General features: G+C 47.7%; 1 protein-coding gene across 1 annotated transcript in view; it reads right to left on the bottom strand.

The window, feature by feature from the left end:
- Nucleotides 1-579: 579 nt before the first annotated feature.
- Stk32b (serine/threonine kinase 32B) overlaps nt 580-14,515 on the bottom strand; it is a 232,282-nt gene continuing 218,346 nt past the window's right edge. The window contains exons 9-12 of the mRNA XM_050140759.1: nt 13,096-13,221; nt 10,667-10,798; nt 8,725-8,789; nt 580-2,490 (exon numbers count right to left, since the gene is read on the bottom strand). Coding sequence (XP_049996716.1) covers nt 2,352-2,490; nt 8,725-8,789; nt 10,667-10,798; nt 13,096-13,221 — 462 coding nt within the window. The 3' untranslated portion in view covers nt 580-2,351. The remainder of the gene's footprint in view (nt 2,491-8,724; nt 8,790-10,666; nt 10,799-13,095; nt 13,222-14,515) is intronic.

Below are 14,515 nucleotides of genomic sequence, written 5' to 3'. Positions count from 1 at the left end.
TGGGGGCAGGGGGAGGGAAAGGGGAGGCGGCGGTGGGGGAGAGACAGAAATCTTTAATAAATAAATAAATAAATAATATAAATTAGAGTCAAGTGGGGAGACCCTCTAACAGCCAGTTTTATCTGGGTTGGTGTGTCATTGGCATAGAACCCCACCTACTGTAGTTTGAATCTGGACAGCCTGGGTTTTACAGGCTTGGCCCTAGAATATTGGTATTTGGAGGGAGTGATACATTTAAGAGATGAGGTCCTGAGGGAGGACTTTAGATCACTAGGCATGCTTTTGTGGGACACAGTGGACCCCAGACTACTCATTACTCTTTCTGATCCCTGGGTCCTGATGTAAGTCAGTTTACCATATGCTCCTGCCGTATGCTGCCACAGACCTTAAAGAAAGAAGCCAGAGAAACCTTTTCTTTTTCTAAGTTAGCTATCTCAGGCGTTTTGCTGCAGTGGTAGAAAGCTGATTAACTCACCCTTCACTCCATCTCTGCTTCTGACGAAATCTGAGCCTCTTATCAATAAAAAGGTCCATCCCACCTACCCTGGAATTAAGAGCAGTCATACAGGAATGTCTGAGTGATTATTTATTCCAAACAAGGTACGTGGACTTACACAGAGCCAAGAAATCAGGGTTCCCCACCCTGCGACTTCCACTCCTGCCTCTCATTCGTGAGCTCATCCCAACAAGAAATTGTAAAACTTCCAGGTCACAGTGTAGAGAAAAGCAGCTGGGACACCGTGGAGGGCAGGAAGGGCAGACAGGGCCTGGAGACATGGAGTGGGCAGGAGATAGATGCGAGGAGACTCTGTTAAGGGGGTTGGGGTACAATATTGTTATCTGAAGAAAAGCATAAAACCTTACCATACATTAAACTTTCTCTCACGAAATCTAAGAGATGACACTGACAGACACAACTCACAGTGGATACGTAGAAAACAGAAATGGATGTGAAAGCAAAAATGGTTGTTCTCACCAGGGATGTCCAGACCTCAGAGGCTCCAGGTAGGAAAAGAAAACCAAATGTAAACTTGGAGGATCCTTGGTCCACAGAAAACAGACCTGCCTCGTTGTCAAAACAAGAAAGTACCTCCAATGGAGGAGGCGGAGGTTGATGATGATGAAGAAGATAATGAGGAGGATGAAGGAGACGATGATGCTGATGATGGGAAGATGAGGAGGAAGATGAGAGTGATGACAGGTGGCTGTTGGCTGTCAGTCATCCCTGTGTGACACATGGGATCTTTATCAAGGCCTGTAACAACTCTGAAAGGCCAACCTTCTCCTTCTTGTTTGTAAGTGAGGAAACAGCCCCTTGAGCAATCACGTGACTTGCAGAGGTCTTCCAGTCTTGGCAGCTGCTGCCAATTGGCTGCAAAGCCCCAGCTTTCTTTGCCTCAGCATCCTCAGCTCCAGCGTCAACTGATCCCCGGCCAGGTCACAAAATACTTTGCTTCTCGAGTGATCCTGCTTCCACGTACAACGGACTAAACAGAGGCTTCACGGAGGCTCCATCTCCCCAGTCTGGCAGCCTTTGAATTACAGAACAGCTGGCCTGTTGTATATCCCTGGGAAGGAAAACCTGGAAGGACGCTGGGGGCTGAGGTTCTGAGGCAGGATGAGTCTTCTCTGAGATCCCACAACACTCTGCGGCAGGGAGAAATGACCAGAGATGCACCTGAGTGCCGTCCCACGTGGGAACTATGTGGTATGGCAAGAGCTGGTGATTGCTGAAATCCCAAGGTTGGGGGAGGCTTCCACAAGTCAGGGAGAGGCACACCTGCAGCATGGAACCCCTGGGCTTGGTCCATATGCTGCACCATTCCAGAAGACCAGGAAGTTGGTGGATGACTCTTCCTGGCTGCTTTGAGACCTGGGAGTCCCATAGGAGGAGCAAACATGCCAGCTATTTATATTGATGAGAGTACCATCTAACAAGCTAGAATGGGCCAAATTGCAAAGTTCTCATGGTTAAAATTGTTTTGGGGGGGTAGGAGGACAGACACTTCAAATGTTGAGATAGTTTACATGTATAAACACTTTTTATCAATGCCCGAGAGTTTGGATATCTGCAGTCCAATCGGATTCTTACAACGTCGTGATTGGAGACAGGACAGAACACTGTTTAACCCCTTCCAGAGATGCAGAAAACTGAGGCACAGAGAAGGTGTGACTTGACCAAGGTCACACAGCGATTCAGTGGGAAGCAGGGACCAGAGCCCAGGCTCCCCAGATCTGAGTACAGAGCTCTCTCTGCATCTGATGTTTAAGGGGTGAGATGGGGACCAGCAGGGCATAGAGGAGGGATTCTGGGTGTCAGGGCAGATAGGGTGCCATCTGGGCAGAAGAGTCTAACTGCTGCAGCCCCGGGTGCATGTATGGGTCAGGATATTGTTGTTTCGACCATCCTGCAGCTTGCTGGAAACTTGGCTGCCTACTCGGCCTTCCAGGTCTGAGAGTTGGCCATCGTGGCCCTGCTGTCTCCTGAGCCTGCAACAAGCACAACACAGACCTGGTTAGTGATGGGCAGATGGGTGCAGCCACACGCTTGCGACAGACTCCTGATGGACAGCTGGATTCTGTCCTCCCCTCCCAGGAATGCATGGCTCTGTGGGAGTCCCCAGTGTTCCACTTGGGTGTACCTGGTGAGTGACCGATCACACAGAGTCTCAGTTTCTCTGTCTACAGAATGGAGATAATAATCCCACCCTTACTAATTACCCTTACTAATTCCTGTGGTATTTATGAGCCATCACAGATGTGCACAGCCAGTAGAGTTTATATTCATTCTGTTTATACCCGTGGATGGAGTAGTAGCCATGCCTGGGAGCTATGCTGGCCAGCAAAGAAACCGTCTTCTCTGTCCTCACAGAGCTTATACTAAAGAGGAGATAGGTAGTGGCCAAATAATCCCACAGACAAACATATGGACAGCAAACACCCAGACTGACAAGACACTCCTAGAAAAGCCGTGCTGAGGGGGCAGGAGCCTGAACACTGTGTTTCTTAACAGCTGGTCACCTGCTACAAGTTGGAAGATGTCTGTGTCCTTCCCTTTTTTGACTTCAAGTTCAGGTTGGCTTACTATACCACAGCTGCCACTTGCCTGTGCATAGTTCAAGCCAGAGGAACAGAGGCATTCAAGGGGGCAGCAGAGAACCCAACTGAAACCTGGGCTTTAACCCCCTGAGTTGCTTTGGTGAAACTGCTTAGCATCTTGGAGACTCAGTTTCCTTATCTAAAATGGGGTTTATGGTGTGCAGGAGGCAACAGGATCATATAAGTGTGAGGGAAGTCACTAGTGTGGATCTGGAAATAGTAATTTTTAATAGTCTGGGATGGTACGTATCAGTAATTCCAGTCCTTAGAAGATAAAGTCAGGGGGATCACCGTAAGTTCGAGGCCAATCTATAGTGCTTCAGGCAAGTCAGGGATATATAGCAAGAGCTCATCTTTTAAAACCCAAAGAGGGGCTGAGAAACAGGTGGGCTGTTCTTCTGGGATGCTCTGAAGTCTGTGCTTTCCCTACCACTGCTTCTATCTTTCCATCTGCAACTGCATCCATCCATCCATCCATCCATCCATCCATCCATCCATCCATCCACAGATAATTCCCTCAAATCAAAAACCCGGATATCAATCTACACACCTACAAACACCTGATTTTTGACAAAGAAGCTAAAAATATAAAATGGAATAAAGAAAGTATATTCAACAAATGGTGCTGGCATAATTGGACATCAACATGTAGAAGAATGAAAATAGATCCATATCTATCACCATGCTCAAAACTCAAGTCCAAATGAATCAAAGTCCCTCAACATAAAACCAAGCACACTGAACCTCAAAGAAGAGAAAGTAGAAGTACACTTGAACACATTGGCACAGGAGATCACTTCCTAAATATAACCCCAGTAGCACAGACACTGAGAGCAACAATTAATAAATGGGACCTCCTGAAACTGAGAAACTTCTGTCAAGCAAAGGACACGGTCAACAAGACAAAAATGGCAGCCTACAGATTGGGAAAAGATCTTCACCAACTCCATATTGGACAGAGGACTGATCTCTAAAATATACAAAGAACTCAGAAAACTTGACATCGAAAGAACAAATAATCCAATAAAAAACAGACCTAGAGATCTCTCAGCAAATGAATCTCAAAGGGCTGAAAGATGCTTAGGAAAATGTTCAACATCCTTAGTCATCAGAGAAGTGCAAATCAAAACAACTCTGAGATTTCATATTACACCTGTCAGAATGGCCAAGATCAAAAACACTGATGACAGCTTATGCTGGAGAGGATGTGGGGTTAGGGGAATACTCCTCCATTGTTGTTGGGAGTGCAAACTTCTACAGCCACTTTAGAAATAGGTATGGTGATTTCTCAGAAAATTGGGAAACAATCTACCTTGAGACCCAGCAATACCACTGTTGGGTATATACCCCAAAGACAATCATATTACAAGAACATATGCTCAACTATGTTCATAGCAGCATGATTTGTAATAACCAGAATCTGGAAACAACCTAGATGCCCCTCATCTGAAGAATGGATAAAGAATATGTGGTACATTTACTCAGTGGAGTACTATACAGAGGAAAAAAATAATGACATCATGAAATTTGCAGTCAGATGGATGGATCTAGGAAAAACCAAACTGAGTGAGGTAACCCAGACTCAGAAAGACAAATATAATCCATATCCACTCATAAGTGGCTTTTAGACATAAAGCAAATAAAAACCAACCTACAATTCACAATCCCAGAGAACCTAGACCACAAAGAGAGAGACATACATGGATCTACATAGGAAGGAAAAAAATACAAGATCTCCTGAGTGGATTGGGAGCATGGAGGTTATAGGAGAGGGTAGAAGGGAAGAGAAACAGAAGGGAGGGAAGTGGAGAAAAATGTATAGCTCAATAAAAAAATTAAAAAAAAAAACAGATACATTCCTTACCCATTCAGTTTTTAATCTGATTATCTGTATTCCTTATCTATGGTCATGTTCATGTTCTGTACCATTCATTTGTTCATTTATTCTGTCTGTCATCCCATCCCAGGTGCACTCCCACCTATATTCCTACCTATTCTCCATTCATGCTTCGACACATCCTCCACCCATTCACTCACCTCCCACCCACCCATAACAACACGTCACATTGACCCATCTAGTCTGTCTCTCCACTCATCCATTCATTATCCTCTCCATCTACAGTGATGTCCACTCACCCTAAAATCCATCCATGCATCCATCCATCCATACATACATACATACATACATACATACATTATGCATACATCACAACCTGTCTTCCATCATCCGTCCATGTATCCCCTATCCATCATCAATTCCTGCTCCCACAGGCAGCCCTCCTTCCATCTACCTGCCCATACTCTATTTTCCTCTTCATCTTACCCACTTGCCAGACTCTCAGTTGAAGGTGTCGGAGAGCAGGACAGAGAGTGACCAGGGCGCCCTCACTGTGAGAACTGCCTTCCGGAATCTATGAACGGTGCATCGAGCTAAGACCACGAGAGTGTGCTTAGAGCTCACTCACTGGCAGGCCTCGCCCACAACCCAGACACAGGCAACTGATGGGGAAACGAGAAGGGGTTGTACAGACTTACAGACTGTACAGTGGGAAGAGCTGAATGCTACCTTGTAGATGGTCTGCCTGTCTATTTCTATAACAGGAAACACTGGATTTCTCAGCAAACTTGCATCTTAACTACCTGTGTTAGAGAATCGCAAGCAAGCGACGGGTACAAGTACTCTAAAAATTCTGGCACTAAGTCATGGCACACCAAAGTCAGAAGGACCCCAGATGCCAAACACTTAGACCCAAGATTTTCAGCTAGAGACACAGCCTGTCCCGTTTCTCTACAGATAATATTAATGGACAGACTGGCACACACCACCTCAAAGCAGAGTCGAAGTGATTAGGAGCTTACAGAAAGGCCCGTGCTAAATCGAGTCATGGTTATCTGGTTGGAGATGGAGGGCAGGAATTGAAGGGTAGAAAGCAAAGACTTGGTTGGGGTAACTCAAAACTCAAGAATGCTCTTGCCTCCTCTGGGGAGCCCCAGCTGGTCTCACCAACCCCTGGGTCCCCATATCAACAAGACTGACTGTGGGAGCCATTGAAGTCTTTGGGTGCAGCTCCTTGGTGTTGAACTAAAGGTAAGCCACCCACAGCCTTCCTGGCCTCTCCTCCATTCCTTCTTCCTGTAGGGAAAAGGAAGGGGGCAGAAAGGTTGTGAGAGCTGGTTGAGGCCACAAGGTGTTGGAGGGGAGCCCAAGATTCATACACAAGACTCTATTTTTGACCTTCCCAGCTGTGCTTTCTGGGCACCGTTCCTGGCAGAATTCTCTCTGGGTTCAGCGAGGCAGCCAAGCTCGAGTCTGTTGGAGGGCTATTTCTTCTGACAGGAAACATTTCTCTTGTCATCATCCAGCCAGGCTCAAGAACTAATCAGTCCTCTTCTCCAACCCCCTTCTTGCTCAAAACAGCCCAGAGGGAAGGCAGAATATCTGTATTCATCTTCGGTTCCCATTGTGTTCATGAGGTTTTACGTCCAGCTCTCTCTGGGAGTTACTCCCTGCCTTCTCCAGCTATTGCTGGTGTTGGGCATCCCTCGGTGTCTCCTGGGCTATGGCAATATCTCTATCTCCACTTCCCTGTGAATGTGAGACTACCCTTATCCAGAGGGGTTTCATGGTAATTCACCACAGAGGGCTGTCAGGTGCCAATCTGTGGCTTCTTCCCAAGAAGCCTAGGTATAAAATAACAGCTAGGCAATCAATGGAAAACATCAAGTTCTCATGGGGGAGTTGCCAGTGTTCTGTGTGCTTGCTTCAGAGAATCCTGCTAGTATTCCATAGTTGACACACTTTCCCATTGATGTCTCAGCTTCTCTTCCTGTTACTGTGATAAAACACTTTGACAAAAGCAATGGACTAGATCAAGGGTGCATTGGGCTTAGTCAGTGGACAGAGCTTCGGGGAGTCAGTCATGTGGCTCCACAGTCAAGAAGGAGAGGGATAGATGAAAGCCGCTTCTCAGCTCCGCTTATCCATTTATGTAATTTAGGAGCCCAGCCAAGGAATGGTGCCACCCATAGTGGGGGGATAGTCCCACCTAATTTAATAATATCAGGATAATCACAGCAGGCATGTTAGGAAACCCGTCTACCAGATGACGCTAGAGCTCATCATGACAGTGGGATTTTTATTATACACACCTTTGGTTTCTTTCCATTGGAAAGCACATTAGTGTCTCTAAATTGGCAAAAAAAATATTAATAAGAGTCAGTGTGGGATTGTATCATGAAGCGGAATATGGGGCTGAGTCACCCCAAAGCTGTGTAAAGCTGGGTGGAATCTCAACTCCAAAATGCTTCAACCGTAATTTCAGGAAAATCCTCTCTCTCTCTCTCTCTCTCTCTCTCTCTCTCTCTCTCTCTCTCTCTCTCTCTCTCACACACACACACACACACACACACACACAAAGACAATAGACACATACGCACACTCTCTCACACACTCACACACACAGACAGACAGACACACACATGCACACACACAGACAGACACACACACACACGCACACAGACAGACAGACAGACAGACACACACACACACTGGGCTACGCTGAGCATTAACGCTAAAGCAGGTGGAAATGACTATGAAGAACCAGCCACGGCACCTGGCCGAGAACAGCGTTCACATCCTTTCTGATGGCTGTGCTTTCCTTATCCTTTACTGGTTGAGGTGAGCATGCTGGGATCAGGTGCTCTCTTGAACATCATACTTTGATTTCCTGTGATGGAAACCAGAGTGCAATTGACATGGGTGCCAAGTTCCCAGAAAACTGCTGCAAGCCTTCTGAGTCGCCTCTGTCTCTACATGAAATTTCCTTCTGAAGTTTCAGGATCCCTGAGTTTATTATCCCCAGCACAGTCTTGTTTTGGAGTGGCTGCCACTGTGGTTGGTGTTGCTAGGGATCCAGGAAGCCTGGCCCTGTCCTGCTTATGTCCTGTGAGCACCACTACCCTCGATGGGTGGTATACCATCCACAACTGCTGAGTCCCAGACTCCATTTGAGCAGGCTTCTTTTCTTAGCGTTTCATCGGCTGGTGATGGGGAAATAGAGTGCCTGCAGGTGGACAGACCCTGCAGAGCCACTCCCAGACCCACATCCTCCCATGCCTTACCTGCCTAGGTGGTAGAGATTCCCATATGCCTCATCCCTTAAGCCCCCAAACAACAGCAATGACAGTTATCATAGCCCTGCTGAGCATCTTTGTCTGTGGGGCTCTGTGCCACAAACTATATCCTAAGGATCATCTTACTTTACTATGCTGATGCGGAAACTCAGAGAGGCTAAGGACCTTTCCTCAAGGTCCTCTGAGGGCTCCACATCCCTCTACATCCCAGTAGAGCTCACTTCTTTGGAGGATTAGAACCGAGCTCTTAACTCCAAATCCAGAAGCATCCTTCCCTCCAGGGCCTGGGCACTGTTCCACTGTGCCTTCACTTCCAGCGCCAGGGTGACTGTCACTCACTGTCCGTGGGACTAGACCACCTTCTTCTGGGACCCTTAGTTCTTGGGGATGGGCTTAGTCTAGAGATGACAGATCCCAGGGATGACTGCATTTCTGCTGAGGGCCTTGGTCCTGGGGGTTGGGCTCTGCCTGGGTATAGCAAGGCAAACTTACTTCTCTCGATTGAATATGATAAACTCTTTCCGCACTGTCTCCAAACACTGCTGCAGGTGTCCATTCTGTGAAAAAGCACAGAGAGGGGACTAAATGGCAGCGCACTGGCCGGGAGGATGTAGCAGAGGGACACTAAGAGCAACTAGTTTATTTAAATGGGAATTGTGGCCACTCGGGACTTAGAAACAAGCTCAGGGGCCGGGGCCAGCAACTGTGTCTACAGACAGATGTGTTTCTTGGTTTTAAGGGGTAAAAATCATAGAAGCTACTCTAGGATGAAACATGCCTGGTGCTTCCGAGTGTGGGATCCCTCATAGCTGGATGCTACTCAAACCCACTTCAGGACGCAGAGGAAGAGATGTTCAGTGCAAGAATCTCATGACAAGCCGTCCTTCCAGGATCAGACTAACTGAGGACCATGGGCCCCTGACACTTCCAGGGGCTGACGAGATGGTTTTATTTATTTTAAAATTATAGGACTAAAATAAGCATTTTGTATCCAAAGTTATGCTCACCTTTATATTAAGGTAACTGCAAAAAAAATTTAAAAACCTGTATTTTATAGGGGAAGAAGCTGTTGTAGACTGAGTTGTGCCCTCAGCCCTGGTATCTGAAAAGCGCTGAAGGAGTCCATCGAAAAGGTCAGACTGCATGCATAAAACACCCACAGAGAAAGAGGGGAGTAAGCGGAGTGGGGTTGACCCAGGGGAGGGAGGGTAGTTTTAAATGATGGTGTGGACGGTGAAACTGCTGATTTCATTGGTTGAGAAAAAAAAAAAGTCAAGAAAGAGTCCCTTATCCCCAGAGTTCCGATTTCTGTTGTCGAGTGTGGAGGTGCCAGGTATGTGGACAGGGAAAGACAGCGATGGGCAGAACAACGTGACGGGACACAGAATAACCTGCGAGACAAACCTCTGGGCACACAACCGGGTTAACTGGCGCGGGAGGAACCACTCTAAGTGTGGGTCATGCCATCTCATGAGCTGGAACCCCCAAAATGAATAAAAAGGAGGGAGCGAGCTGAGCACCAGCAACAATCCCCCCTCCTCCCGTGTGCCTCTCCACTTCCCGACTGTGGGTACGCTGTGACCAGGTGCCTCAAGCTCCTCCTGCCATGGCTTCCCCACCGCGATGAACTGTCACAGTGCAGCCTGAGTCGGGGTGGTGGGTGTCCCCTTGCAGGATAGACCCTTCCTAAAATGTGCGCATGGACGGAGGTACCCTGTATTTTTCATGGGGTTCCCAGTGTGGATGCTAAGAGTATGGGCACTCCCTCTACAGTCATCTTTGCAGAGATGTTTCACTGTAAGAGTGAAACCATTCACATGCTGGAGGCATTTCATTTACTTTAAAATAAAATAAAATAAATTAAAATAAAAGGGACAGTGAGCTCTCTGTGACACCCAAAGCCAACCAACGACAGTCTGAAAATGTGGGGAAACAAAATCTCCAGAGGCTTCCCTAAAGCAAAACTTAAGAGCTGAAGTGCACTGAGCAGTATGCAAAAACCCACAAGAATGAAGGGCACGCGAGTCAGCCTCCTTAGCCCGACTTGTGTCACAGAGCCCCAGCTGAGTGTCTTCATCCCTCATGTCTCACTCATGCGCTTTGCAGCTAGGCCTGCGCTGGTGAGTTCCGGGTCGAGCAGCGATGCCCAACACCTGTGTGCACAACATTTGCGTGGTTTCGAGCAATGGAAGTGATCCTAAGGCAGTTTGAAGCATACGGAGGACGTGCCTGGGTTTTTACCTGGTACGACACCATTTTATACAAGGACCTTGAGGATCTCAGGGGCTGTTATCTTGTGGGGCCCCTGGCACTACTCCCCCAAGGACACAGAAGGAGGAAAGGGAAGCGTGGCTTGAAATGTACCTTTGAGTGGGAAGAAATCTCCCTCCACACCTCCCTTCTCCCCCCACAGAACCCCTCCCTGGGACCTCACCAGGGGACAGCTGTCCTTTGTGCTGTCTCTGGACCTATGCTTGGCCAACCTCTTCTTTTTTTTGTGAAGCGGCTTGGATTCTAGAATCATTTCTTCAAGTTCAAACGTGGGGTCACAGTTTAGTCTCCCTTTCTGAAGGGAAGTGGAAAGAAAAAGCATGGTTTATGGTTAGTTCATCTGTCACTGGCTGAGCATCCTTTGCACATAGCCAGGCATCTTCACATTCGGCAATGACAATAGTTGGTACCCTGGGATGCCTTATGCTTTTCTCTGATGACGAAACAGTAAAGGCCCAGCACACACACCATCCTTTCGAGACACAGTCCCAGTGTGTGTGTCGGTCACCACATCCTGTTAATTCTCTGTGTCTGAATCAGTGGGTCTCAACTTTCCTAACACCGTAACCTTTAATACAGTTCCTCATGGTGTGCTGACCCGCAGACATAAAATTATTTCTGTTGCTACTTCATAGCTGTAATTTTGATACTTTTATGAATCATAATGTAAATATCTGTGTTTTCTGATGGCCTTAGGCAACCCCTCTGAAAGAGCTGCTTAAATCCTAAAGGGGTTGGGATCCACAGGTTGAGAACCACTGGTCTTAATCCTGTGACTGTTTATACATGTAATTTTAACTTATTTTTGCTAATTCTTTTAATTATAGACATACTCGTGTCATTATTTTCCTTATTATGGTTTTCATAATTTAATTTAAATTTTAATTAATGAACTTTTTAGGTCTCCTTGGCTGAGACAGAGTCTCACAAGCAGCGCTGGCTGACCATAAACTCACAGTGGTCTACCTGCCTTTGCCTAAGCACCATTTCTGACCATCATCTGTCCAGGTCCCTGTTCTGGCTCCCAGTTCCTTTCCACATCTGGAGCTGTCCACACCCAGGCCAGACCCTCTCACATCTGGGGTTCAAGACTGTCCTTGAGGGCTGGCATCTGTGGACCCACCCCTCGGCCATGCAACCCTGTGACTATGGCATGGAATCCTAGCGCCGCCGTTCTTTGGTCATGTGCAGGCATCCTCACTTCTGGGGACTCAGGATGATGAGAAAGCTTGATTTCCAAAGAATTATCTCAGGGTTTCTAGAAAAGTAATTCGGTCCTTTCTGTTTTCCGTGTCCCCAGGCCTGTGAGGACACGGCTTGCTGTGACCTTGTTAAGAGGATCCAGGCCAGGTGTAGCCTCAAGGGCAGGCAGCCTGGCCTCTGAGTGCTCACGCTCAGTTGGGTGACTGGATGACACACGACCTTTGCCCTGTGTTCACCCTTGTGTGAGAGGCACAGCCTCAAAGGCTGTTGGGTGGGATTCACTGGAACAGAGAAGCTTCCAGGGGCTGCCCCTTCAAGAACAGGTATTTTCTCAGCTGTGGTACCATGATGTGGGTACCACCATAGGAATGCTAGCTTCAAGCCTAAGTCACAAGCTAGGGTTTGCTGAACACACCAGCTTGGCCAGGTTGCTGTGCTGTCTCAAACCCGGTCAGTGATGGTACACCCAGAGCATGGGAGGAAGCCAGGATTTTGTAGACAGAACTAAGACAAATCCTGGCTCTTTCACCACAAGTCACTAAACCTTCATGAGCCTTGCTGTAAGGCGAGGGTAATGAGGCTGATATGTGAAAATGGGAGCAGACACTTGGGGCTGTGCCTCTCAGTGGGACCCGTACACACAATGGCCTCTGTTCTGTTTGTCGGACTCTACAGTGAGTCTCACGGGCCCAGGCTCCTCCCATCACCATTGACTTCTTGAACTTGGCTAAGAATCCCTTCCCTGCTGCACACACTTGACTTCAGCATGTGCCTTCTCCCAAGGAAAAGCTTGAATTCAGGCTCAAGTCTCTCCAGGGAGGCCCTGTTATACATTCATTCATCTGGCTCTGCTGGCCTTGTCCTGGGTCATCTTGGGAAAATTACTTTACCTCACCCTCAATCCTCAGAAGACCCACCCCGAGGCTGCTGTTAAACTCTGAGGAGCTAAAGCATGGGAAGTTTTAAGAAGGATGCCGGCACGGAGAGCATGCTCATCCATGTTGGCTCTCATCACCCACACATCCCAGTCACATGATCCAGGTGCACCAAGTCCCTCTATGGCCTTCTAAAGCGTTAGCATGGGATTCCTGAGAAGCTGCCAGTGAGGATGGGCTCAGGAAGATGGCAGTCTCCCTGTGACCAGCCAGCATATGCGCTAACAGCCCTTAGCACCTGTTTAGAGGGGCAGGAGAGGCCAGAGGGCTCAGTAGCCTATGGGTTCACTGCAAGAAGCACACTGTGGAAATCTGGCCCAAATATCTTGGATCTCAGTGAACCATAAACCTGCTGGTGCCTTACTTCTGTGACCTTCATGGAGTTCACCAGCCAGAGGCAGGAGTCATGCTTAATACCAAGGTGGGGACCTGCTGAAGGCAGGTTGTGACTCACATTGGGCACAAAGCCGGGCATCAGAGCCTTCTCGAACACTGCATCCCAGTTCATGTCAGCCATGTAGGCCATATTCTGGATGTCACTGAGGCTGGACAGGCGGCTCTCGGGGTCCTTGGTCAGCAGCTGCGGTCAGAGGGCAAAGACACTTCTGTGAATGATACATCCCACCTGGGGGAGCGTGGACTTGGAAGATGGAGTTTCACCAACACTTAGGGTGTCCTTCAAGCCACATTGGGCAGTGGCCTGCCCAGTCTGGGTTAGCTCCGGAGGACTTACATTACGTTACACTACTTTACGTTAGCCAAATGTACTCGTAAAGCTAGGAGAGACTTCAAGGTCAGCTCTTTTCTCTAAGGTCACCTGGCGAGTGATTCTTGGGGAGTGGCTAAATTTTCACCTCCATGTCCCTCTTTGGGGCTTAGTCCCCTCCCTGATGTTCACAAAAGCTTTGGTCAGAAAGAACAGACCGCCCATCTGAGGACTTCTGCCTTGGTTTCATTAGAATGAGACAGAATTTCCCTTCATCAGTTACGAGGTGACCTCTGTGACCCAACTGAGTTGTTCACATTTAACTTTTCTTTAAGGCCAGTTTCTGCTAATAGAGATAAAATGTAAAAACTGTTACAAACGGGCTGGAGAGATGGCTCAGTGTTTAAATGCCCTTGCGGAAGAGCCTGTATTTGGTTCCCAGCACCCACTTGGGAGCTTACAACTGTCATAACTGCAGTTGAAGGGACTCTGATACCCTCTTATCACCTCCACAGGCATCAGGCATGTATTTGGTGCACATACATACATGCAGACAAAACACACAAAACAAATAAACCAAAAGAAACAAAAACAGCACAGGGCATGGCTTTGCATTGTCTCTGTGTGTTTTTGTAGGCACACATGTGTGCATGTGTATGTGGAGGCCAGATGTGTGTGCACACATGTGTGTGCGTGTGTATGTGGAGGCCAGAAATTGCCATGTTCCTCAATTGTTCTCTATATCATCATTTATTATTATTATTATTATTATTATTATTATTTGTGACAGGGTCTCTGACTGAATCTGGAGCTTGACCAGACTGGCCAGAAAGACTCAGGGATCCTCCTGTCTCTACTTTCTAAGTGCAGCATACTGCTTCACGCAGACTTTTAGGTGAGTGCTGGGCATCCAAACTAGGGTTCTATGCTTGCAAAGGAAGCACTTTGCTAAATGAGCCATCTCAGCTCCCACACTGTCTTCAGAACACTCTAGCTTATGAGATGTGAAGGCTACTGGTCTAAACTGGACTGGGGCAGGGCTTACCCCTGGGACTGCTACCTACAGGGGATGGCCAACGGCCTGGTGACCTCCTGAGCATGGCCCTTCTCCTCACCTTGGAGCAGGAGTGGTGGCCGCTCCCTCACTTCCGGCACAGAGCCAGGGTGA

This window comes from Alexandromys fortis, unplaced genomic scaffold (assembly GCF_014885135.2).
Source record: "Alexandromys fortis isolate MF-2015 unplaced genomic scaffold, M_Fortis_MF-2015_v1.1 scaffold_7, whole genome shotgun sequence".
Lineage (NCBI taxonomy): Eukaryota > Metazoa > Chordata > Mammalia > Rodentia > Cricetidae > Alexandromys > Alexandromys fortis.
Note: the sequence above shows the minus strand (reverse complement) of the source record. Positions and strands in the feature narration are given on the sequence as shown.